This window comes from Baudoinia panamericana (genome assembly GCF_000338955.1).
Source record: "Baudoinia panamericana UAMH 10762 unplaced genomic scaffold BAUCOscaffold_10, whole genome shotgun sequence".
Classification (NCBI taxonomy): Eukaryota; Fungi; Ascomycota; class Dothideomycetes; order Mycosphaerellales; family Teratosphaeriaceae; genus Baudoinia; species Baudoinia panamericana.
In genome coordinates, this window is record NW_006911266.1 from 806288 (window position 1) to 830196 (window position 23909).

The window sequence follows — 23909 nt, forward strand, 5'->3', positions numbered from 1 at the left end:
ATCCTGTCGCCGCTGCGGATGTCGAGGTAAGAAGGCGATACCGGGAACAGACGGAGCACTTCCCGTGCGAACAGAATAGTCGCGAACGAATGGGGTCTATGTCTTCGCGAAGCCAGACGAGGCCACACGGGCACCCATACTGATATGCCTCTCGACCCAACCGCGTCGGTCATGTCAGAAATGGACATTAGCTCCTGACATGCGGCTTGCGCGGCATGCAACTGCGCTGGTTATTTTGTAGACGCGGAAAGCGAGGCTTGTAGATGGTATCGATGACATCCTGCTGTGGATGCAGTTAGATTGCCACGGGAGTTGGCGCTATGCATGGCGCAGCTCCGGCTGACAAGCGCTAAGGATTTGCAATATAAGAATTGAACCGGCTTGGATATGCGAACTCGGAGCCATGCTTTTCGTGACTCAAGGCTTCGCCTGTTGTCAAAGAATGACATGGCGTGGAATATCACCATCACCAACGCCGTCCGCCGCGCCACCCAGGCCTACCTCCTCCACGAGCTCGTCCACCACCACGCTCAGACGCCATTGCTCTGGCACGATCGACCTCCGCGTTAGCCTCTTGCATTGGCCGAATGGGCACGTCGGCATAACCAATCGCAGCGTCCTTGTCTCGCTTCGCTACCGCTTTCATTCTGTCGATACCGTCTAGAGACCAACCCCAGTAGTTGCGCGTCGGCCGGTCAGGATCCTTCCAGAGAACATTTCCCAAGGCATCTACATCCTGTACGTCTTCTGCGTTGGTATACTTGTCGAAAGCACGGAGAATCTCCCCGTGCAAAGCTTCAACATCAGTCTCCAACCCTGCGTCCAGTGCTTCTCCTGGACAGGTCGTGTCAACGTTGCCAGTGCATCACAACAAGTGAACAGACTTACCACCCTCGTGCCGATCGTGAAGCTCGTATCCGCCGACCGGCAATGCCGCTGCTCTGAGCGGGTAGCCTCTTGTACGTTTCATGTACAATCCGTTAGCGGCGGGGAGCTCGTGCCATGGTGCAGTAGGATCGTTAGGAACACCATGGCGAGCTGGAAGGATGGCTTTTGTGTCTCTGGTTCCTGGTAACGTCTTGCTATTCGGCTGCGAGTCCTCTGCGGTAATCCCTTCAGTCAACCCGTCCCATGTTGCGGTATTGCGATGCGCTCGGAGAACATGTTCGTGCGTTGCGACAACCTCAGCTTCAGACACAATCTCCCCGTCATGCCAGATTTTGAGGATTGACACGACTTGAAGATAATTGCTAGCGGACTGTTCATTGCCGGCGTAAGTGGCGAGGGCAGCCAGCGCTGGCAAGTACTGCTGGAACGAAACAAGTCCTTGCATCTGGAGGCCTGCTCCACCGTCGGCGGTGCTCGCTTTCATCAAGAGGGATATACGGTGACCTGCACAGAGAGCATCACTGACCAGATACAAGAGGTGTAGTCGCTTGAGATGCGGCTGTGGAGGCTGCTGAATTCTGCCATTGTTGTTTGTGCCCAGTCCCGTATTCGCGTCGTCAGGCTGAGTGGTATCAATCCGCTTGCCGAGCTCGCGTGGCGAGAAGGACTGGCTTAGAGATAAGATGTATCGAGCCAAAGCCGTGCTTTTAGCAGTGGACGTGATGATGTTGGACAATATGAAAGCTGTACATCGCTGATACGCCGATCCGAGTAAGTTCTGAGCGTGGAGAGCATGGAAGAGCAGAAGTATGCAGATGGACAAACCTGTATGTTACTCTTAGTGCAGACGTTGGCAACGCGCTGGATGTCTGTAATGAAATTATCAGCATCGCCGCCTAGAATCTCGCGTAGATAGCGTGTGCATGCAGTATGTGCGTCGGCAGTAGTAGACATGGGAGCATCGCGGGTTGCGGACAACGTGAGAGAAACTATGTTGGGTGGAAGATGTCGGCAAAGTTGCCAGCTACTCTCTCCCAAGACTGGCGTTGGCAGAGACACGAAACGGGAGAAGCCGGCTTGGCTCGACGGCAACCTCGTTGCGGTCACTGTCTGGCTGACAACAGCCGCGTTTCATTCGTAGCTATCCGAAGCTTGGGAGTGATTGATCTACGCAAAGACGGAGAGTGATTAGGACATACGAGGCTCTGCTTGACCACAGCACCTTTGTCGGTTGAGCACTTTGGCAGGATTGAGAACTGTAGCTGGGTGTTGCCAGCCTTGTGGGACAGCCTTCTGCACGCCGACTGCGTTTGTGCCAAGGTCTCTCGGACTCTGTACCGCCACGAGCTACCCCTGCTGAACGCTGCCGTAATGACATCCTGGCTCCAGTCTTTCTTCTCGACATAGTGGCGCTACTCCTTGGGACCGGTAACGATGGGTGCATCGGAAAGTAAGCTGACGTTCAAGGAGGACGTCTTTCGCCTCGCACGAGAGGACAACATCCCTGCCGACGATGTGTGGTGGGCGCAGTTCTACCAGCTACCGGAGCACGCCGACGATGTCTTTGCGCTGTGGAGTCCTACAGACGTCCGAAATTTGACATTGAATGGACCTGACCGGCCGTCACCCGGTGCTCAGGTCTCCCCGAGGAAGAATCTTGAGACCCTTATCTATGTCTGCGTGGCTAGGCTCGATGCATTGCAGCGGAAGCGCTGCTTTGCCGACCCTCATCAGCCGATTGCGCCTGAAGCTCTCAACTGCATGCGCATATTAACCCGTCTCCTGCCCTATATTTACGAGGCAGACCACTTGCATGTATGGGAGGAGAAGTTCTTCTGGCAGCCGAGGACGCCTTCGCAAAGCTGGGACACTAAGCGCAATCGGCCGGGCGCGTACTATGATGGTCTAGACCCAGCGAAGAGGTTTCTTGTCGAAGAAACGGACGGAGAGCATGTCAGTAACCGTGTCATCGGTCCGCCGCTTGGTGAGCAGCTCGTCGATGTAATGATTCGATATATGTTCTTTGCAGGCTTCACACTGCCTAAGCGGCTCGACTCCCAGGGGCTGCCGGACTTAAAAGTCGCCTATCATATCTGGAACAGTGGCATTGGATGCCGGCAGAGCGCCGGGATGACGAGGGAGAACGAGAAAAACGCTGCTGAGGCAATCCGGTTGCTCCTGAGCCTTTGCAGCCGCCAGATGTACATTGTGCCGCGTAAGCATCAGTCCCCTGTCTGCCGGTTCCCTCGTCCAGAGCAGAGCTGTACTGATACGAATGAACAGAGCTTGTCGCAGAGACGGACGTCAAACCAATCTCGTATATGACGCTCAAGCCAGATCGCCAGGTTGCACTAAGCATGATTTGCTCGCTCTTGAACACGGTACGCTCGCATCAGCACTGCTGCTTTTGCAAAGAGCGACAGGAATAACGTGCTGACGAGCCAAAGGTGCTGAAGTACAATCCAGCGACATGGCGGGTTCCAGTCGACTTCGCAACTGACGGTGACCCACGTTCGAGACTGGCTAACCTTTCATTGGACCTACTGTTGGTCTTGGTGCTCTACCCTGAGCCAGCCGGGCAGTCTAATGCTTATCGTCGAGCAGTCAGCCGGCTGCACCGGGTTGAGGATTTTCAATTCATACAGCAAGGCTTGATGACAGTTCTGATGCAGCCCGTATGTGCTCGATCGTACAGTGCTCCACACATGCTAATACAGGCTGCAGATCTCCGGAGTGACAGCATACCTCGCTGGTAAGCAGGTCCCATGGGCGCCTGAGATGCTCATCCTGTTCTGGGAACTTCTACAAGTCAACAAGCGCTTCCGAGCTTTTATCATCGAAACAGATCGCGCGCACGACTTTGTCGTGCTTGTGCTCTTCTACGCCATGGGCGCCAAGGACCAGCCCACGAAGCAGAGCATTGTGCGGATGTGTGTACTGATTCTTCAAACCATGAGCGTCGAGCCGACATTTGGCTCGCACTTGAACAAGCCTTTCGTGGGCCAAGAGAGCCTGCCAGCTCAACTCCGCATTACGAACTTCCACGGCACCTATGCTGACTTTCTAATTACATCGGTGCATACACTTATGACGACCACTCAGGGCAGGTTGGAATCCATCTACCCGGCCCTTCTCGCGATTATCAACAATGTTGCGCCGTACGCACTCGAGATCCAACGAGCAACAAGCTCAAAGCTACTCGATCTGTTCGCCTCACTCTCCTCGCCCACATTCTTGCTGGAGAAGGAGGGCAACCATCACCTTCTTGAGCAGATGTTGCAAATCATCAACGCCGTTCTTGAGCACCAGCTAGCCGCCAATCGGCGCTTCGTTGAAGTCCTTGTTCGGAGTCGCAAGCGCTTCCAGATATTACGCGATTTTACCGTTGAAGGTGCACTTGCGGAGCTGGATCGGCAGGCACAAGAGCGCAAAGAGCGTGGTGAGGCTTCACTTACATCTGGCGTGCGCAGCCCGCAGCGCAATGGCTCGCTCGATATGGGTCGAAGCCCGGTCTCCGCTCGGTCTCCGCAATTGGGCAATGTACCGGAACACGGAGCTTTTGCCATTGGCGATGACGAAGATGATCAAGACGACGAAGCCGTGAACGCCGCCATGACCGGAAGCACTTCTTCCCTCGTGCCGCTCAGTGCGTCCACCAGCAACGTAGATGAGGCTCTACCGCTACAGTCAAGAGGCATGTCGGAGAAAGCGCGAGGAAAGCAGCCCGTGGGCGAAGGCAGCTTCTCCCGCTCAAATTCACGAAACACGTCGGCCGCCAGCCTACCCGCTCTCAACACGACGTCGTCAATTGTGTCCACAGGTATGCCGACTCCTCTTCAGCCCTTTCAGCCGACTCCGGAATGGCTCGAGACATGGCTACCGCACCTGCAGCTCCACACGATACTAGAGGTTATCGGCCAAGTTCGCGTACGCGGGGATGATATAACTCTACCGGAGCGCATTGAAGTGCTCGCCTCCGAGGATGCAACCGCACCCAAGGTCCAGGCCTTCGTCTGGACGTCGCTCTCACTCGGATGGTATGTAAGTCTGCTTTGGGGCCTTATCTACGCCTCCGATGTCTCGTCGAACAAAGGCATACATGGCATTTGGTCTAGCACGAGCATCAAGCTTTTCGCAGTGAAGATGAGTGCGCAGACGGGCAGTATCAGCTTGAGAAGTCCACAAGGTGCCGTCGATGCAATCGGCAATGGCATAGTGCAGCGTTTAAGTAGCTTGAGCTTCCAAAGCTCCCCTACGGTACGGGAAGTATGAGTTGATAGTAGGCTCACGCTAAACGCCTCGCTTGAGATCCTGTCAATGTAGCCGCCCAAGCACCGCGCGAGCATGCACTGTACATTCACAATTTCGACTCCAAATCCTCGAAGTTACTCAATGGTTTCACCGCCTTCGCACCCGCACTTAGTGGCATGCTCGCCTTCCAAGCCTTCACGTCCTCAATCATCACTGACTGGCTCTGTCTCTCCGGCAGCACTTCTCTATCTGTCTTCGCCACGTCATTTTCACGCTCCCCCTTCGCCGAAGCATTCGGCGAAATGCCAAGCAATGGCAGCACCTGCGCCAATACGGTCTGACCCTGTCCCATAACCTGCTGCACCTGCTCCGTAGCAGCGCCGGCGCCTTCCTTGAGGTACTCGCCCAGGGCGTTAAGGATGCCTTGCGTGTCACCAGCGGCCACATCGACTTTCTCGAGCCGTGCAGCAAGCTTGGTGGGCTCTGCTTGCACGCCTAGTTGGCCGAGTATATTGGTCAGCGTGGCAGCCAGCTTCTCACGCTGCTCCTTCGGATCGGTCTTCTTCGCAATTTCGCGAACCGAAGACTGCGCCTTGAGATGGACCGCCGTCTTCGCTCTCGTCTGCGAGCTTGGGTGCATGTACGCCTTGTAGAAGTTCAACATGTCCTTCTTGGTCAGGACTTCGATGTGCTCGACATCGCGGTACGCTGCATCTTATTGTCAGTGACTTGACCTTCGCGACCGGGTCGGGGTAGCAGGACTCACCGAGCTCAAAGTCAAACTGCTCGCTAACGACATGATGCCAGAAGCGAGCTGTCTCCTGTCCCAGATTCTTCAGCTTCTCCAATCGCTTATTGATCAACCCAATCTTGTGCTCCTCAAATTCGCTATCGGGCATGTCCAGCAGGGCCTGCTCGTACCCAACCAGCCAGTTCTCGATCCTGCCAGTCAAATACTCACAATCCTTCTCGGATTGAATCAAAACACGGTACGAGTACAAAGTGCCGTAAATGGCTGCGCCACTGCTGACTACATACCCGAGCTGTTCCTTCGTCCGTAACTGGTCGAAGCAAGGCTCGCTCGTCATCTGTGCGAACAGCAACAGCTTGGCGCGCAAAGATCGCTCGATATTGTTGCCAAGGTGCAAGCTGTAATCGATGCAGTGATTGATGTTCTTGGGGTCCTTCAGCGTGCGAGGGTACGTAAAGTCCGATCCTTGCGGCACCTCGATGGCTCTCTTGACGGGCCATTGGCTTGGCGGTAAGCGTCTCGGCTTCAGCGTGTGCATCACCATATCCGTGATGCGCAGCGCGTCTTCTTTGTACAGATTGCCGTGCACGAGTAGCTCAACGTGCATTTGTTTCAGGACCTGCGGGAAGAAAGCGCGGACATCGTCAGCCGTTAAGGCCGGTAGCTCTTCGACTATCTGTTCTGCAATCCAAGCCTTTTCGTTCACGAGCCAGCGGCTGTAAGTAGAGATCTGCCGGAACGGATCTTGATACTCGAGATCCTTCATACTCCGCGTGACCCACTCTTTGGTGATGTCGAAGCGGTCTTGCTTAATCTCGAGGTCTCGCATACGGAGCAACACCTTCTCGAGCAACACCGGCAGCTTGTCGTTATAGCCGGAGACACTAACATCGATGCCTTGATTATGCATTGAAATGCTGTAATCCAGACCAGCGATCTCGGCATCATAGGCGTATTCTTGCAAGCTGTCTTCCACAAGCTTGCCGTACATCTGACCCATGACCGCTGTCAGGGGCGTCGTGCTGAGTAGGGGTGTTCGAAAGCATACTTGAACGGTGGCTCTCGGCACCCAGAACTGGTCGTCCTTCTTAAACCATGTCCGCACGTTGTCGGTATTGCGGATTAGCTTTGGAGTGAGCGCAGGTTCTACAACTTCCCTTTTCTCCACATCAAGCCGTTGTGGTACAAATTCGTTCTTGGCTGGTAGATGCAGCTCCGGTGGCCGCTCATTTGCGCTCGCTTTCGCAGCTTTCGTGATCTCCTTCAGGAAGTCTGCAGGTATCTTCTCGTACTTATACTCTGTGCCATACCACTCTTCCTTACTATCCGTGTCAACGGGAAGCTCCCTGCTGATGAGGATGAAGCGGAAATTGTCCGGGCTGAGATGAGCAAGTCCGCGCTTGATGCTCTCGGGTTCGAACTTGGTGAGCACGAACTGTCCGCTGAGCAGCCGATCTCGCGGGAGTGGCTTCTGCATGACTCCTGACATCCAGCTGGTCGTACTCGACGCTCGTGACTTTTCCTGAAACATGAAGTTGACGTCTTGCAGCTTGCTGGACTCCTCGAAGATCCAGCGGTGCGGCGGCTCCTCCTTCAGCATGGCGACGTAATTGAAGAATACTTTCACGACCTCCTTGTATTGCTTCAGACCGTCTTCCGTAAGTTGGATTTGCACCATCATCACTCCTGAGCCAGGACAGACGGTCGAGGCACCTGCATTCAAGCCGTTTGCCCAGCCCTTGGCCTTCAGATGCGCAAGAATGCTACCAGGACCCTCGTGGCCAATCAGATGGCTTAAGTATCGGCTCGGCTTGGACTCCCACATCTCTTCCTCGTCTGGATAAGTGAAGTGAAGATCTATCAGCTTCTTATCCATGACTGGCTTGGCAAAGACCTGGGTGCAGACATCGTTCTCATCGTATACTGACAGACCGTCCCATCGCAGCTGCGGTAGCGCCTGGTTTGGCACGTCCGTAAACAGCTCTTCAGCCCACGCTTGCAGCTGATCCAATGACTCTCTGCCAAGTATGCATAGCTTCATCCGATTAGCCGAGTAATGCTGCTCGTAAAAGTTGATGAAGGCCTCCCTTATCTTGACGCCTCGCTCGATGGGGTCATCGTGCAAAACCTTGTAGTTGCCGGTAGAGAACTTATGAAACGGGTGCTTCTTGCTGGCCAAGCTCTTGTCCAGTTGATTGAACCGCCAATTGTCCGCCTGCAAGTTCTTCTTGTTCTCGCTGTCCACGGCTTTCAGCTCCCGGTCTAGCGTATCTTCAAGGAAGAGAGGCTTTACGAAGAACTGTGCAAACCGATCCAATGCGCCATATAGCGGTGCCTTGTTCTTCGGTACCGAAACGGCCAAGCTCTCCTTGCTGACATTCGCGGAAGACGAAGGGCTGTTCGATGTCGCGGAAGCGGAGAGCTCGAAATAGTAATTCGTTGACGTGGCGGCAGTGAAAGCATTCGAGTAGCCGCCATACTTGGTCAGATACTGGTTGTAGTCGTTCTCTCCTGGATACTACGTGAGCACGTGGTCAGTCCTCTCTCCCTCATTTTGGTTTCAACCAAGCATAGAAACGACGTACCTTCTCCGTGCCCATGAAAAGCAAGTGCTCGACTGCATGTGCCATTCCTGGTAGATCATCGGCGTCGCTGAAGCTGCCGACATTGACATCCATGGCCGCCGAGGCCTTGTCAGTGGCAGGGTCATGGATGAGGAGTACCTCCAGCTCATTGCTGAGCTTGACGACTCGGTACTGTCGGTCGTCGAGGAGCGGCTTCTCAAGCTGGTCTGCTAGTCGTACAACGCCACCGGCAGGCTGGGCATGGCTGTACAGTCGCTGTTCAGCCATTGTTGCGTAGGTGCGCTTCCCAAATGTAGGCCGAACTGTACGTGCTATCTTGCTGGTAGTAGAAGGCCTTGATGTACTACATCTACTGCCTGGCGCACTTGATGGGAAGTGAGAGGTGGAGGGTAAGACGGGAAGATGAATGGGCGCTGACGCTTGCTTGATGCCTGCGGCAGTGGCGAGATGACGAGGAGATGGCACACTCGAGGAGACAGTGGAAACGTGTCTTACTCTCGTGACCAAGCAAGGCCGGTACATATGCCGAGGAGGCAGAGGAACAGCTGCATGGCAGCGGCGACCGACGGGCATATATGTTGGTGAATGTAGGAGAGCAGGTCGTGCGGCGCTCGGGAAAGCCAAGGCAAGGCAAGGTACGGGCGAGAACAATGCTAGCGAAGCTTCACCGCCAGCAACATTGATGGACGGAGCTAGATAACGGGCGAGCTGCTCTGTCGCACAGGGACGTTGAAGGAGGTGTTTGCGCACGAGCTCGCTGCGCTAGCTGCCATCATGCCTGTTAAACCATGCATGAGCTTCGTACAGCAGCTTTCCACTTGGCGACATGGGAAAGACTGCGGGAGCTTTATATACAAGATGTTGAACTTTTCATCGGTATATTCCCATACTTTGCGTTACGGACTTTCACGACGTTACTCTGCTCAGTAACCATCCCGTACGATCACCATCCCTTAGACGACCAACCCCCAGATGACCATCTGCCTGACGACCATCCCGTAGACGACCACCCCGAAATGTCAATCAATCCAACCTGCACCCTGTTCTGCTTAGACGGAGGCAGACTCCCACCATCCGCAAGCAACAGATACCGATCTTCCTCATGCTGCAACAACCTCAAACTCCTCGTGTAACTTCTGCGCTCCCCCGTCTCCACCTTCACCCACTTGCTTCCGTCCACTTTGCCCTCACTCGTGGCCTGATTAATGAATGCTTCGGAGTGCGAGTTCGCGCTCACGATGATGAGTCCATTTCTTGTCGCCGTATTGTACGGGCTTGACGACGGCACTGTTCCATCAGTCGCCACCAACGGCAAGCCTGTCACGTTGCCGAAAGTGAGTGGCGATGAAGAGATCTTGTAGTAGACAGGGAACTGGTAGCTGTTGGGGTAGACACCACCAATCATGCCACCGCCATTCTCATACGTCATGAACCATTGGCCGCCTGGTAAGGAGGCGACGGTCGTCATGCCCGGACGAGCGGTGTAGTTGGCGTACGCCACGTCATCGACAACGGGTCCCCAGCTTTCGCCGTCGGTGGTGGTCTGGTGGACAAGCTTTTGGCCGTGGGCAGGGTCGCGTTGATCGGAGTAGAAGCAGATGAGCTCGCCGTTCAGAAGGAGGAGGAAGGGCTCCCAGACTGGCGTGAGGCCATTGGTAGGTTCTGCGACGCCACCGTCGGCGATGTGGGACACGAAGGACCAGGTGTAGCCGCCATCGCGGGATGCGTAGAGTTCGATGTGCGTCGAGGACAGGTTTGTGGGGATGGAGCTGCCGCTAAGTAGGATGTCGCCCTGCTTGAAGCCGGCGAAGGAGGCAGGGAGCTCGTAGAGGAAAGGTTGGTAGCGCAAGCCGAAGCCGCGGGCGGTGTCTTGGACTCTACTGATCTCAGCCCAGCTTTGGCCATAGTCGGTGGACTTGAAGATCGGGAAGTAGACGGGTGGAGGTTCGGGGCTGTAGTTCTCCCAGGTGGCGAGGAGGGTGCCGTCTGAGAGTTCCACTGTACGAGCGTACAGAGTGCCAGGGATGGTATAGTTGGCTGGGGACTGGAAGATGGTGTTGTTGTTGAACGTTGTCAGTTGCTTGGCATAAGCATTGTGTTGGGGAGAGGGGAGAGCTGCGGTGAGCGAAGAGGCCGTGAAGGCCAGAACGGCGAGTGTGCTCAAGAGACGCATGGTATTTTTGCCGAAGAGGTAGGAGAGTGTCTGTTCTGGAGGTACGGGAAGTAGACGACCTTGCCGATGTATATATACACAAAGGATCTGCAATGGTACTCGGACACAAGAGTGTCCATCATGCACGTCAACTCATCGTCAGAATATCATACCATCGATCCGCCAACCCCGCAGAGATGTCGCAGAGAGGAATGGAGAATCTAGGATACGGTGTGGGCTCAATTGCGGAGTACTTGAGACGCTTGTATGATCATCAGGTACATTTCCCGCCAGACAATGCTCTTGAGCCTTCGGGTCGACCTTGAGTGTTGTCAAAAAACACCCCACCGGACGCTAACTTCCGGTGGTGGCACCGGGATCCTCCACGCGCATCGTGAGGCGGGGCGGCTACGGTTAAGAGTCCTCCCGGTGGCTTGCAACACCCCGCGCAACGCACGGATCTTCGTAGACCAACACAACAACTTCTCTATGGTGTAACACAACCAATATTGGTCGTAGCAGCTTCATATTGATAGTAGAAGCAGTTCTATATATACTCTATCGAACTACCAACTCATAGCCCTTCAGGTGTTATAGTTGCCGCTTCACCCTTGCTCCTCTGCCAAGCGGCTGTCCCTCTGCTTCCACCTTCTAAGTAGCAATAACTGGTAATAGAGGTAGTGTTGCTATTCGAGCCTGTTGAAGAGGCCTACGAGGCCTCTTAACTGAGTGTTGTAGCTCGTGTAGCAGCTGGCGGTTGCTCTGGTTGACCTCCTTCGTTACCGACTTCCTACGTACCTCTACTGCAGCGGCTGCAGCTCGAGCTTGTTGTTGTTGCTGACGAGCTTCTTTCTTCTCTGCGGCTGCTCGTTGTTGTAGCTGCTTTTGTAACACTCTGGCATCGGCCTCGAGTCGCTTCTGCTCAGCTACAGCCACTTTTGCTTGCTCCTTCTTAACCAAATAGTCCTTTGCTTGCTGAATCTTCATAGGGCTATAGAAAGTCGAACCTTGGCCATCTTGTGCTCGTAGATCCTCGAAGAGGTGTTTGCTACGTTTGCGGCGCTTCTTCTTATAAACTAGAGCCTGCTTGTAGCCGTTGTTCTCGGCCTATAGCAGTGTTACCTGCGTGCTGAGGTGGTAGAGGGTGTTCTCGAGTTTACGGAGGTTTTTTCGATCTCTTTCTTCTATAACCTCGTTAACAGTCTCTTTTACTAACGCCCTAGCTATTCGCCACTGCGGTGCTGATAAATGTGAACCGTTCGAGCTTGATTGCAGTCGACTGCTCTCTGTTAATGGTGCAGGAGCAGGCTCTACTAGCTTAAGGATAACTGCCGGATTGAAGGGGTGTATACCGGTTTTGGACCATGCAGAGGTGATATTTTCTTTGGTAAACGCTTTGCAATAGGCTGGCCAGAAGAGGCGAAGGAAATCACGCTTGCTGACTGACGAGAGGCCTTGGCAGTCGTGAATAAATTAGTCAAGCTCTTGGCTGTAGTAGATAGCTAATGGCGCAAAGAGGCCGATATCTAGAGGCTGCAGCCGGTGTGTTGAGTGCGGTGGATATGTGGCAACAAGGATGCCGTAGTCGTTACACTATTTAAGGAACCTCATGTTGATGTGGGAGCCGTGGCTATCGACGAATAGCAACCGCTTGCGCCTACGAGCTTTGCTCCGAGTTTCGCGGTCAAACACCTTCGTTAACCACTCGAAACCGAGCTCGTCGTTCGTCCAACCGGTTGGTGAGGAGGCTATGAAGGCGAAGTGCTTCTCTATATCGAGATCTTGTATCTAGGAGTCCTGAAGATTGCCGGATTTCGCTGAGTAGATCAGCGCTAGTGCTACTGCAGTGCCATTAGCGTATATAGTCGCTATCGTTATAATCCACTCCCTATTGCTATCTTGAATATTGCCAAGTATCTGTTGTGACTCGTACTTCGCCTTATTGAAGATTCTATAGGCTCGTGTAAGGAGGCCTATAGCAAAGCCTTTTTCGTCCATATTGTACACATTCTCCGGTTCTATGTCGTACTGCTCTATCTTGAGCTTGATGAGGTCGAAGTAGGCTTGGTATTCCTTCATATTGTCGACTTTCTTGCGAACTGCATCGATAGGGCGTAGGTACCGGCTCATAAGCGTATCCGGCCATCGTTTGACGAAACGGCTGATCCAGTTCTTCCCTGGCTCTTTGCCAGCGATCTCTGCAGCAAAGCGGCGAACCATTAATGAAGTCGGTGCTAGGCCACGGTTACAGAGCTTGTTAATATAGGCTATAAGGTCTTTCTCTTGTTGGGGGTTTAGGAACTGTTGCGCCTGGTTCGCTAAGTGCTTGGTCTGCTGGCCCTTCTTCAAGTGCCTCCACAACGTCGTACGGTGAACTCCATGCGCTTTTGCGATAGCCGTTAGATTCGGACGGTTAGTGGCTCTCGCCTCGTCCACTGCGGAGTCGATTGGGGCTATTATTGGTTGCGCAATGAGTTGTTCTATTCATGGTGTTTGACGCGAAAGTGTTGCAACGCGGGGGATCGTGCACTGCGCCGGGAGGACCCGTAACGGTGAAGGCGCTTCACGTCCGTTCGAGTTGGATGTTTGCTGCTGTCTACGATCTACCTACTGAAGTACATTTGTTCGTCTTTGGTGTGGTGGCTTGCGGCCGGGCGACTTACTCAATGAAACTTCGACTTCCTTTACCACACTGCTTTGCTATTGAGTAATAACAGTCCCACATGCTATGTGAAGCCTTACAGAATCAATTTGATGCCTCCCCGCATGTACGCCGAGTATATCTGAGCGCGGAATACCTGACATCCGGAGTAGCAGCCATAGTTGGCCGGGTGTACCGGCCACGAGGATGCACCAGCGTGAACCAGTTGGTGAAAGTCTCAGCGGCCGCAAAGGGCACTCAAGACGTGATCGACTCGGCATAAGGGCATATAATTATGGTCGCACTCGAGTACATGTTTAAGCTGGCTCATTTGGTACAGAACGGTGAGACGTTGTAGAATCGAACGGTCCATTGCGAAGCATACTCCTGGTCATTCAGCGTCTGCATGTTGATCTGTGGCCTCGACCGCCCGACATCGCACGAGTTGGTGGTAGACTTGCATGGGTGACGCGAGAGGTCATTCCCAGTCCTTCACTCACATCCTCACGTCCTCCTGATAGGTGACAACGCTAGTCTTCCTTTCCACCTCCGCAACACGGTTCTCGAGATCATGCTGCTCAAACTCCGCCATGTTCATCGTTGGGACGAATAGTGGAGCGTTGGTGAAAAGATAATTCATCTCTTCGAGTGGCCGCTTCTTCGTCTCGGGCTGAATTGCCCAGAAGAAGATGGCGTTCGTAAAGTTGCAAACGACCTGTATACCTGGTCAGCACCCGTTGGTTTTCCGTCGGAAACTTTGATGATGTTTACTTACGAAAAGAATGTAGAAGCGCCAGCCAATAGAGGCCATGGCGATCGGAGTGATCTGGCCGATCAAGGTGTTGAAGGCGAAGCTGACCATCACACCAATGGACACACCCTTGGCACGGGTTCGCGTATCGAAGACCTCAGCCGGCACAATCCAGCTCAAAGGCCCACACGTGGCGCTGAAGGAGAAGTTGTACAGCCAGGTCATGATTGTAAAACCCCACCCAGCCCCTACATTCCGTGAGACACCCGGCGGGAAACTCGCCAGTAGAGCGGTCGCGATAATAAAGGTTACGCAGTTGGCAAGGTTGCCGCCGATCAGTGCCCATCGCCGACCAAGAGGATCGATGAGCAGGATACAGGCAGCCTCTCCCGCAAGAGCTATGAGGCTGTTGATCCCCTGGTACTCCAGTGTCTTACTCGTTGGTATGCCAATTTGTGCAAAAATGGTTGGAGAATAGTATTGAATCGCGGATACACCAGTCATTTGAACAGAGGCTTGGATCGCGCAGACGAGGAAGAGGCGGCGGAAGGAGCTTTTGTTGGTGAACAGTTCGGCATATGACTTGGCCTCATTCGCATGCTCGAAATGGATGCTGTCGGTAATCTGTTCGAACTCTGCGCGGACCCACGCATCATTCTCATCGCCGTGAGCGTGGAGTTTCGCCAGCGAGCGAAGGCCATCCTCTGCTCTGTCATGATCGATAAGCCATCTGCAACTCTTGTCAACATACGGGTTAACACCCACGACTATAACGGCGTCCGTACCTTGGCGACTCAGGAAAGAAAAGGATGAGCATGGCAAGAATGCCGGCCGGAATGATCTGGATACCAAGACTGACACGCCATTGCTTGCTGGAGTCTGCTGGAAACCGCGTATAGCAACCGTAGCCGACCCATGTAGCAACAAGCGCACCGATGCCCAACATGAACTGCTGGAGCGCAGTGACACGACCTCGAATGTCCGGGTGTGCAATTTCAGCCTGATAGAGCGGAATGATCATGACGAGGAAACCTATTCCCAACCCAGCAATACACCTTCCGGCGTACAAGTACGACAACGACTGTGCCCCAGTTTGCAGGCCGCCGCCCACAAGGAAGATCAGAGCGCCAAGGAGGATAGTCTTGCGTCTGCCGATCCAATCTCCCGTAGGCCCAGCAAAGCAAGCGCCGAAGAATGCACCACCAGTGAAAACAGAGACGACAGCGCCAGATTCGGCGGCGGTAGGGTGGAAAGTGTCGATGAAGTTCTGGGAAGCAATGGCTTCTGCAATAACACCAAGATCATACCCATACAGAACCGAGCCGACCGAGGCGAAGACGCCGACGAGAAACTGTCAAGTGTGTAAGCATGCAGCAATCTCGGACTCGATGTAGGTAGTGAAGCGTACTTGGTAAAGTTTCGGAGGGATAGCCATGTTCGAAGCAAAGTAGACGATGGGAGGAGGTTGGTGCAACAGTGCAGTAAAGGCTCGCTCGCCTCGACCCAGACATGGCCTTCTTTAACATGATCTACGGCTCCATACTCCACAATATAACTCCACACTAGCCTTCCCGAGTCGTGGTGTCCGCGTGGAGCATGTCGCGTGGCTACAGGTTCCGGTGGACATTTCCACCACCGGCATGTGGAACGGTCACGAGATCCAAGGCGCTGCCAGAGTGCAGTCCGTGGTGGCGGGTGGAGCTTCACCAGTCAGTCCACGAACGATTTTACGCCATTGGATAATTAAGGACCAGATGAAGAATCTGTAGCCGCGCCTGATAAGCCCATTCTGTGAGAAAGCTTCCGCACGTTCCACAACGAGCGGGACGCCTCGACGCTGTGAAAACTCCTGTGTTTTCAGATTTCTGGACCAGCACCTTTTCAATGACCCACAAAGATCGCTTAACGGCAGTACATAGTATGTGAATGCACTCAAGGTACAGTCGAAAGCTTTCTTCGAAGCGTGTCTCGGTGCGTACAGCATGACTACTTTCACTAAGCTCGACGACGGCGACCAGCCCGGTATCTTCGTTTACCCCTCTCATAAGCTCAGCAAGATCAACGACAATGTCTATAGTGGATTCACGGAACACATGGGTAGGGCAAAGCGATGCGTTTCATCCCCTCCCACAAAGTTGTGAGACATTGACCTCCCACTTATTAGGTCGTTGCATCTACGGAGGACTCTACGACCCTTCAAATCCGAACATGCATCTAATTGATGATAATGGCTTTAGAATCGATGTCATTGAGGTACAAATTCTTGGCTGTAAGCCTCCTTTCCTGTATGGAATAAAGCTGACGGGTATGATCAACACATATCAGGCGTTCAAGGAGCTCAGCGTCCCTGTTGTAAGGTATCCGGGAGGCAACTTCGTTGCTACATATCATTGGCTTGACGGTGTTGGGCCTCGAGACCAGAGACCGAAACGAGCAGAGCTGGCATGGCTTGGCGTTGAGACGAACGAAGTCGGCACAGACGAATTTATGAAGTGGTGCGAGGTGTGTACATGAAGGCCGTTACGCCTTATCTGTTGTACACAACCTTGCTGACACAACTAACCTCGCCTCGTAGGTTGTAGGCACCGAGCCGTATTTGGCACTAAACTTCGGAACTGGTGCGTTCCGGTTTCGTCACGCCTTTGGGAGATTTGTGCTGACCATCAGTAGGCACCCTCGACGAAGGTAGGCTTGGGCTTATACAATGCGTGTGTAGGCCAGATACTGAATATCATAGCACTCGGCTGGCTCGAGTACTGCAACTCCGAGCAAGATACACACTACGCAAACCTGCGCCGCAAGCATGGCCGTGAGAAACCATACAATGTCAAGTATTGGGCACTCGGCAACGAGTGCTGGGGACCTTGGCAAGTAGAGCAGGTCCATCGCTCTCAGCACTAATGGCTTTGCCAGTGCGGCTAACAGCACGCAGATGACGAAAGAGGACTATGCGAAGAAAGCGTATCAGTGGGTAGGCACTACAAACCATAACCCATGCTTGCAGTCCGGCGGGCTGCTAACGGTCGTGTCTGACACACTCCTAGGCCAAAGCCCTCAAGATGCAGGATCCGTCAATCACACTCATCTTGTGCGGAGAGAATGGTGTCTCGCACTGGGACTTTCACGTCCTCACGCAGTGCTTGAAGCCGGATGTGCATGCTTTAGGCGGCAGTGCCACAAAATCCTTGATTGACATGCACAGTATCCACATGTACACCGCGGCCAAAGATCCCATAACCAATGCGCTCGCACCTCGGCTGGCGGAGAGATCCATCGAAATTTGCGCGGGTCTCATTGATTTAGCGAGGCAGGTCAACCAGGTACCGGCCACGGTGCCTGCTCCGACGATATGCTTCGATGAATGGAATGTGTGGGATCCTGCTCGCGCCCCTGGAGAGACTGGTGCCGAGGAGCAGTATACACTCTCGGATGCCCTCGCAGTGGCTGTTTGGCTCAACGTGTTCGTACGGCAGAGCAAGTACATTGGCATGGCCAACATCGCTCAGAGCGTCAATGTAATTTCTCCGTTAATGACGCATGCAAACGGCCTCGTGAAGCAGACAACATGGTGGCCACTTCTACTGTTCAGCAAGTACATGCGTGGCTCAACTGTCGCTGCTCACGTCAGTTGCCCGACAGCGTCTGGCTCAGAGCACGCCTGGCTGGACGCATCTGCCGCAATGGGCGACGACGGTTGGGTCAGTCTGGTGGTTGTAAACGTACACCCTAGCGAGACGTTTGATATCACCGTTCAAGGAGTGCAGACTTCGGCAGCCGAGGTCGAGAAGTACGTTATTACAGGCGAGAGCTGGCAAGCTACCAATACCGAGACCGACCAAGCGGTTAAGATCCACGAGAATAAGTGGGGTGGCAAGGGGCCTTGTTCATTTGCCAAGATGAGCATGACGATGCTGCGATGGAAGCCTTCAGGTGGCGCGTAATAATACCGAGACGGTGAACTGCGCTACTGGGCTGAGACGTCCTCCATGAAATGGTACACTATCCGGCCGTATAGCAGACTTGACTCAGCACCCTTCCCTCTTCCTAAGGGGCCAATCTCTTATCTGTACCTGCAGCAGTGCCACTTCTAGTCACGTTCGCCAGTCGGGTTAGGATGTCATAATACTCTCGCGTGACACCCCAGCAAGCTACCTTCGACCTCAATAACTTCGACCCTTCCAGAAGTACTTTGTGTGGAGCCTTGCGAATGTCTCCAACATTACTGATATAACCAGCCATCTTGTCACCGTTACGGACGAAGTGTTGGACCATCTCGTCGTCGCAGGGTCGGTCAAGATGAATGAAAGCGGGCTCTTCGTCGTCCGAAGAGGTCTCGCTTTCAGAGAGCATGTCACCCTGTGCTACCTTGTGCCCAGCTCGATTTGCTTCTGTTGCTCCGTTGTGCTTTGCAGGCATCTGTTGCAGGCCAGCTGCTGTGAACAGCCTGGAGTCGGGTCGAGGCCCATGTATGACCGACTGAGCGCATTGCGATGCCTTCTGTTTACGAGCATCCGAAGCATCTCGCTCCAGAGAGGCTGACTTGTACGAGCCATAGGTCCATAATAGGAAGGATGCAATATATACTGCAAGTGGCTCGTACAGACTTTGATGTGAATGCCGTCTGATATGCCAGAAGACGGAGCCAGCGTGAATCATGGCCTGTCGAGCCTTGTGTTGATCTTCATGCAGCCATCTCCAGACTATTCTACGGGTCTGCGGTTCTTTATCCGGATTTCGAGGCTGGTAACTGCCGTCGTGGACGTAGAAGCTCGCCTTTGAGGCTGATCCTGGCTTGTAATTGATGAGCGTGAACAGTAGGTCCTGAATCTCCTGAAACGGAGACAACAAAATGAGGCGAGCCAGATGCAGATGAAGCACGCCGTGAGGCTCCATCCCCATGGCCTCGGCGGTAGCTGCTGAAGCACGCCAATTCAGGAAATCCAGGCAATCACATGCACTGTTGCGCCAATTAGCGTACAGGGGGTAGAGTGGGAGCCATAAGTCATCCTTCGCCGGCGTCTTCAGGAACCCACGGGCGTTATCTGCGGCTTTCCACTCACTGAGCGGTTGCTTGATATGCGTGCCAACCTCCCACGTCTTTAGGTACAGCGCATGTATCACAAGGAGCTGCGATAGCTCGCTCATTGCCGGGTGAGCCTGCTTCTTCTGGTAGATCTGCTCAAGCGCATCGTAAAGAGACGGCATCGAGGGAGTAGTTTCTCGCCGACCGAGCCACTCCTGCGCAGAAACAGCATCCCAGAGGGCGTCAGCGCATGGCAGAGGCGCTCTTGCATCATCAATCGTACATAACGGACGGCTGTTGCACAGGTAGCCGACTGAGACATCCAGAAGCCACGTCAAGTAACCGACCCGACGCAAAGACTCCTGGCGCACCCATTGATCCCATTGTACGCGCAATAGCTCTGGTACAATGTCGGTCACCATCGAGGCTGTATCCGTCTCAGTCATCTGGAGGATGCCGGCTTGGAGACACCATCGAGCAAGATCAGCATGTACTCGAGGTGCCAAAGTACGTAGTGTCTCTCGATCGGACTGCAGCAGGTTTACAAGGTTGAGTATGCGAGCTTGTGCTAGCGCTAGGTCACAGAGGTCGCTGCTGTCATCTTCGGTGGTGAACACGGCCCGACGCAGAAGCTCCGAGAAAGCCTGTCTCAATGCCACAGTACATCTGATTGAAGTGAAATTGCTTCCAATGGCAGCAGCTGCAACCAGAACCAGCCAGTTCGTTTGAGTACCAAACGTCGACCGATGAAGGAGCGGGAAGGTTGGATGGTAGTGCACAAAGTAAAGATCAAGGCAAGCATTGAATACCTGCAGCTCCGGGATCGTGCTGCCTGCGAACCGCCGTGAATCCACACAGTCGACACACAGCTGGCGGAACTTGAGACAGATGCGCGAATACGACTCACAAGAGCATAGCGTACAGGATGTCGCCCTGGTCAACTCTGTAAGGTCAGCAGACTCCGGGAAAGCGAACGGTCCAGGAGCAGTCTCGGGGGAAAGGAATGGATGGGGCGGATGAGAGTATTTCCTGCGCTTCCTCCTATGCCGGGGCATCTCTACTTCGGCAGCAGTGTTTCTGCTGACGTCTGCGCTGGAACCGGTCGATGAGATTGGACTTTGGGCAAGCCCTAAGGCAGCCAGCTGTGGTTGGCGATCTGACAGCGAAGGCGGTACATGACCCCCTTGACCGAAAACGGAGAACCCTGGAAGCTGCAAGCCGGCCATACCAGCCTCCTCATGGCTGACCGGCTGGTGTAAGCCTGTATTCTCATACACAGAGGGCATCAGGAACGAGATGTTCTGCTCAATATCGTCGTATGACCAAGGATCGATGTTGAGCGGTATCCAGTTCAGGTCGAAAGAGTCGCCCAATTCGGCTCCGTCGTAGGAAAAGTTCAGTGGCTGATCATCGAAATTATTGCCGTGCTCCAACGGAATTGCGCTGCCATTAGATTGAGTATGCTGTGTCTGCATACCCGAGGGCATCTGGTAAGGCTGTTCCGCTGAAGGTGTCTGACTGACCAGCGCCGGACGTTGGGCGTTATTGGGCGTCGTGATATTGTGGTTCATGCTGTGGGCCAGCATGGATGTTACACTTGGCCCAGCGCTCTCCCGTACGGAGCCTCCCCGGTTAGAAGTTCCGGCGTCGCTCTGAAAGCGCAGAGCGTCGAAAGATGCTACGCTAAATGCTGGGGAGACAGCTGAACGCGGTTCCTGCCCATTGTGGCCTTCTCCGGACTGTTGCTGAGGGCTTTGCTGTAACTGCGCAGCAATTTTTTCGCCGGAATTTGTAAGGATAGACCTGTCGTCGGCTAGTTGAGGTACGGAATAGGTACATCTCATATCCCTCATGGAGCATCGTCTACAGGGAACACCACCCATACACCTCACCCGAGCGTGTTTACAGTGGACACATGCTTTGGAGACTCGGTGTGCTGAGGCTAACTCTTCATCGAGGTGTCTCGTCTTCTTGTGGCGCAACAAAGAGTCGGACCTGGCGAACAGCTTTCCGCAGGTCGGACACGGTATGGCCCTCGAGATTGCGCTGTGCGTCATCTAGAGCATGGTAGTGCAGAGCAGACGCTCCATTGAAGCCTTTGAAGCACATTCTCGGATGCTGCGCCTAACCGAAGACGGTGGTCACGTTCACCAAGTGCGGAGTCTGAGGTCTCGAACCTAAGCAAATACGCCAGGTCCCGGGTGGGCCACATCCCGCCACTTGGTAATGGATATTCACTTCAACGTACATTCTATACAGGTGAAGGACAGTCCTTGACATCCTTGCCAGAACAACAGCCCCTGAGCGCCTTACAGAACGCTATCACTATACTAGTAGCATGATGATCATGCAAAACCCGTCGCATCATCTTGAACAGCCCCTCTCGGCTTACCACGTCTCGGCGATATACTGTCCTGCCTCTCTCTTGCCTTCCCAGAACATCTTCGCCGTCTCGTAGTCCAACCCACCCTTATCCATTGCCACATCAATGAGCGCACTCTCAACGCCCTCGCCCATGCCCTTTGTGCTGCCGCACACGAAGATCCGCCCGTCGACAGCGTTAATAACGAACCATACAATATCCGCTTGCATACGAACCTCGTCCTGCACATACTTGGCTACTTTCCGCTCCTGCTTCGACTCAAGAACTGCCGGAGTCTGCTCCGTTACATTGGAGCCAGAGATCGTGGAGACGGTGGGTAGCGAGGTGTCTGCACTATTTTCGGATACTGGAGGGGGACGGGCGCGGCTTTGCACAACTTTCTTGATCTCTTTCTCGTGCGCGCCAAGTTCGCCTCGGTAAATCTCGTCCAGCATGCTGTCCCTGATACCTTGGATCAGCCAGATTTTGTTGGCGCAGTTTGCGTTCTTCAGCCGGTTCAGGATGAAGCCGCGGAAAGGTGCCATGCCAACGCCAGCACCGATCAGCACCATTGGACCGTCGCTCGCAAACTCCCGCGAGAGCGGATTAGCCATAAGACCGCGGAACATTGGCACCTGAAGGTTAAGTTTCCGTCCTGCGACGCCTGGTTGGAAGGAGTATCCCCCAGCCTGTGCATCTCTCTCCGCCTCCTCTTCCGCGATGATGAACTTCTTCGCGATCCGCTCGAGGAAGCCCGAGCCGACACCGGAACGATTTGAGCCGGTGTGAGCGGCTGTCTCGTGAACAGTGACGGCAATCTCGATGAGTCTCCGGCCGGCAAGACCGTCCCGCGCGGAGGAGACATGTGGATCGTTGGATAACGAGTAGAAACGCGGCATCAGTTGGTTCAGCACAGTGCAGAGTACTTCGAGAGGCGGCTTTGAGGAGGGAAAGGCATGGAGCAGTTGCTGTAGGGTGATGTGCGAGTCGGTACGTAGGTCGCAAAAGGCGGCTTGTCCTTGGGCTGAGCAGAGGAAGAGGAGAATCTGCCGCTCGTTCGGTGCGGAAGCATACTCGGCGAGGAGACGGAAGAGTGGCTTGGTCGGTGGGGTGGAGGAAATGTCTAGGGTCCAGGTAAGAATCTCACGGCGGGTCGTGACAAGCTCGCGAGACTCGTCTTCTCCCCAAATTGTTGGCCAACGGCCACCAGCGGTAAACAGTCTGACCGGCTTGTCACGTTGGAAGCGCGGTATGCAAAGCTGGTCCATAATGTCTTCGACCAAGTACGGATCATTCGGCGGACAGACGCCGACAGCGCCGCCGACTTTGAAGTCTACGCCGCCTTCTTCCGGATACTCGGTGACATCGAGATCGAAATGAAAGGTACGCTTTTCTGCACCAGGCTTGGTCAGCTCGCGAGCGCCGTACACTGGTGCATTGAAGATAGCATATGGCGGGTGCGGCTTCATGTATGTCGGAGGGTAGACGTTGACTGCGTCACGATCATGCTCGTGTTCGTCCTCAGCTGGAAACTTCTCGGTGATGGACTGTCGGCGGATGGAGCCGAACGAGATCTTCTTCTCCGGCAGGTCAACCAACTTAGTGAGCTCAGTGTCCAGCGTAAGCGAGCCGACATTGAGGCGCAGGAAGCGGAACGCCTCATTGTCCGGCGGCTGTATGAAGAATCGCTCTGGCTCGCCCTCAGCAGCAGGCAGGGCCTCGAGGAAGCAGCAACCATCACCGCAGCAATACTTCTGCAAGAACCTGGTTCCGGTACCGTTACCAAGCAACTTCCGGATGTCCTCGGAATTGCTTGCGAATGTGGTACTTGCACGCCTTTTACGCAATGTTGGCGAGTTGCTCGGTAGCAACTCATGAAGCTTGTCCGTGATCTCTGCCATGTCCTGCGGCTCCGTCAGAGGAGTCGATGCTTCTGAGTCTGTTGCGGTCTCATCCTCCGTAAGCGCTAGGCTTTCCCCACTGGACCGTGGACTCGACATCGCGCTAAATCTGTTCTTCATCTGCGGCGTGACGCACAGAAGCGGCGTATCCTTTGGCTCCATTGGTATGGGGTTGTCTGGATGACTGGTTGCGCAAGTAGGTATGCTTCTGTGCCTATGCTGACTCTGACCAAATAGCGGCAGTGAATGCCGTCTGGCAGCCATTGTTGACTGCATGTTTGCTGACGTCGTGAGACTAATGCGGTGCTGTATGTTTGCTATAGCGAGGCTGGAAGTCGACCGAAGGCGTACGTATGCGTTATTAAGTCTTGGTAATGTGGTAGCTGTGTCGCCATAGTAAGTCACTATGATCGGCTGACCAATGCTGTGTGGTGTGGAAGTATGGACGAGTGCTAACGGTAAGCGCAAACCAAGCGCAGAGAAAGTCACATATGGGGTACAATGTGACGGTGCTCACCGCACGACGGACTCTCGGCCGGGAAAGTGTATCGTCTCGTCGGCACTGGAGGGCGGCGTGTGGGTGGGGGGTTTGCGGCTCAAGTTC

At 54.1% G+C, this 23909-nt stretch overlaps 8 protein-coding genes across 8 annotated transcripts; 2 read left to right on the forward strand and 6 right to left on the reverse strand.

Moving 5' to 3' along the window:
• Nucleotides 1-7: 7 nt before the first annotated feature.
• On the reverse strand, nt 8-1896 carry BAUCODRAFT_141483 (uncharacterized protein). Its single transcript, XM_007680843.1, has 3 exons — nt 1714-1896; nt 889-1642; nt 8-834 (listed from the first exon to the last, which is right to left on the reverse strand). Exons 1-3 carry the CDS (start codon nt 1840-1842, stop codon nt 467-469), a joined length of 1251 nt encoding a protein of 416 aa, XP_007679033.1. The 5' UTR covers nt 1843-1896; the 3' UTR covers nt 8-466.
• Nucleotides 1897-2322: 426 nt separating this feature from the next.
• On the forward strand, nt 2323-5160 carry BAUCODRAFT_74343 (uncharacterized protein; the record flags this gene model as incomplete). Its single annotated transcript, XM_007680560.1, has 4 exons — nt 2323-3103; nt 3172-3269; nt 3336-3563; nt 3613-5160. 4 exons carry the CDS (start codon nt 2323-2325, stop codon nt 5158-5160), a joined length of 2655 nt encoding a protein of 884 aa, XP_007678750.1.
• Nucleotides 5161-5245: 85 nt separating this feature from the next.
• On the reverse strand, nt 5246-8742 carry BAUCODRAFT_75180 (uncharacterized protein; the record flags this gene model as incomplete). Its single annotated transcript, XM_007680622.1, has 3 exons — nt 5246-5847; nt 5906-8408; nt 8476-8742. The coding sequence occupies 3 exons, from the start codon at nt 8740-8742 to the stop codon at nt 5246-5248; spliced, it is 3372 nt and encodes a 1123-aa protein (XP_007678812.1).
• A 686-nt stretch (nt 8743-9428) lies between these two features.
• Nucleotides 9429-10648, reverse strand: BAUCODRAFT_124831 (glycoside hydrolase family 93 protein; the record flags this gene model as incomplete). The annotated part of the gene is made up of 3 exons (XM_007680844.1): nt 9429-9459; nt 9486-10555; nt 10625-10648. The coding sequence occupies 3 exons, from the start codon at nt 10646-10648 to the stop codon at nt 9429-9431; spliced, it is 1125 nt and encodes a 374-aa protein (XP_007679034.1).
• A 630-nt stretch (nt 10649-11278) lies between these two features.
• BAUCODRAFT_75417 (uncharacterized protein) lies at nt 11279-12085 on the reverse strand (the record flags this gene model as incomplete). Its single annotated transcript, XM_007680637.1, has 2 exons — nt 11279-11713; nt 11840-12085. Coding segments are annotated over 2 exons (681 nt in total), but the record flags the coding sequence as incomplete, so codon positions are not given.
• A 1467-nt stretch (nt 12086-13552) lies between these two features.
• BAUCODRAFT_94220 (uncharacterized protein) lies at nt 13553-15917 on the reverse strand. The gene is made up of 4 exons (XM_007680845.1): nt 15428-15917; nt 14805-15370; nt 14044-14749; nt 13553-13983 (listed from the first exon to the last, which is right to left on the reverse strand). Exons 1-4 carry the CDS (start codon nt 15452-15454, stop codon nt 13765-13767), a joined length of 1518 nt encoding a protein of 505 aa, XP_007679035.1. The 5' UTR covers nt 15455-15917; the 3' UTR covers nt 13553-13764.
• BAUCODRAFT_36576 (glycoside hydrolase family 51 protein) lies at nt 15894-18274 on the forward strand. The gene is made up of 8 exons (XM_007680469.1): nt 15894-16116; nt 16184-16272; nt 16345-16521; nt 16595-16637; nt 16690-16704; nt 16757-16899; nt 16952-16990; nt 17064-18274. Exons 1-8 carry the CDS (start codon nt 16002-16004, stop codon nt 17958-17960), a joined length of 1518 nt encoding a protein of 505 aa, XP_007678659.1. The 5' UTR covers nt 15894-16001; the 3' UTR covers nt 17961-18274.
• Nucleotides 18275-21198: 2924 nt separating this feature from the next.
• On the reverse strand, nt 21199-23569 carry BAUCODRAFT_112856 (uncharacterized protein; the record flags this gene model as incomplete). Its single annotated transcript, XM_007680846.1, has 2 exons — nt 21199-21673; nt 21773-23569. 2 exons carry the CDS (start codon nt 23567-23569, stop codon nt 21431-21433), a joined length of 2040 nt encoding a protein of 679 aa, XP_007679036.1. The 3' UTR covers nt 21199-21430.
• Nucleotides 23570-23909: the final 340 nt, after the last annotated feature.

Coding starts and splice junctions, on each gene's coding strand:
- BAUCODRAFT_141483 (XM_007680843.1), bottom strand. CDS start 1,842: ATGTCTACTACTGCCGACGCACATACTGCATGCACACGCTATCTACGC. Junction 1,643..1,713: donor GCACTAAGAGTAACATACAG/GTTTGTCCATCT, acceptor TCGGCGTATCAG/CGATGTACAGCTTTCATATT. Junction 835..888: donor TCACGATCGGCACGAGGGTG/GTAAGTCTGTTC, acceptor CGACCTGTCCAG/GAGAAGCACTGGACGCAGGG.
- BAUCODRAFT_94220 (XM_007680845.1), bottom strand. CDS start 15,454: ATGGCTATCCCTCCGAAACTTTACCAA. Junction 14,750..14,804: donor TTCTTTCCTGAGTCGCCAAG/GTACGGACGCCG, acceptor CAAGAGTTGCAG/ATGGCTTATCGATCATGACA. Junction 13,984..14,043: donor GGCGCTTCTACATTCTTTTC/GTAAGTAAACAT, acceptor CCAGGTATACAG/GTCGTTTGCAACTTTACGAA.
- BAUCODRAFT_36576 (XM_007680469.1), top strand. CDS start 16,002: ATGACTACTTTCACTAAGCTCGACGACGGCGACCAGCCCGGTATCTTC. Junction 16,273..16,344: donor TTAGAATCGATGTCATTGAG/GTACAAATTCTT, acceptor AACACATATCAG/GCGTTCAAGGAGCTCAGCGT. Junction 16,900..16,951: donor GACCTTGGCAAGTAGAGCAG/GTCCATCGCTCT, acceptor AACAGCACGCAG/ATGACGAAAGAGGACTATGC.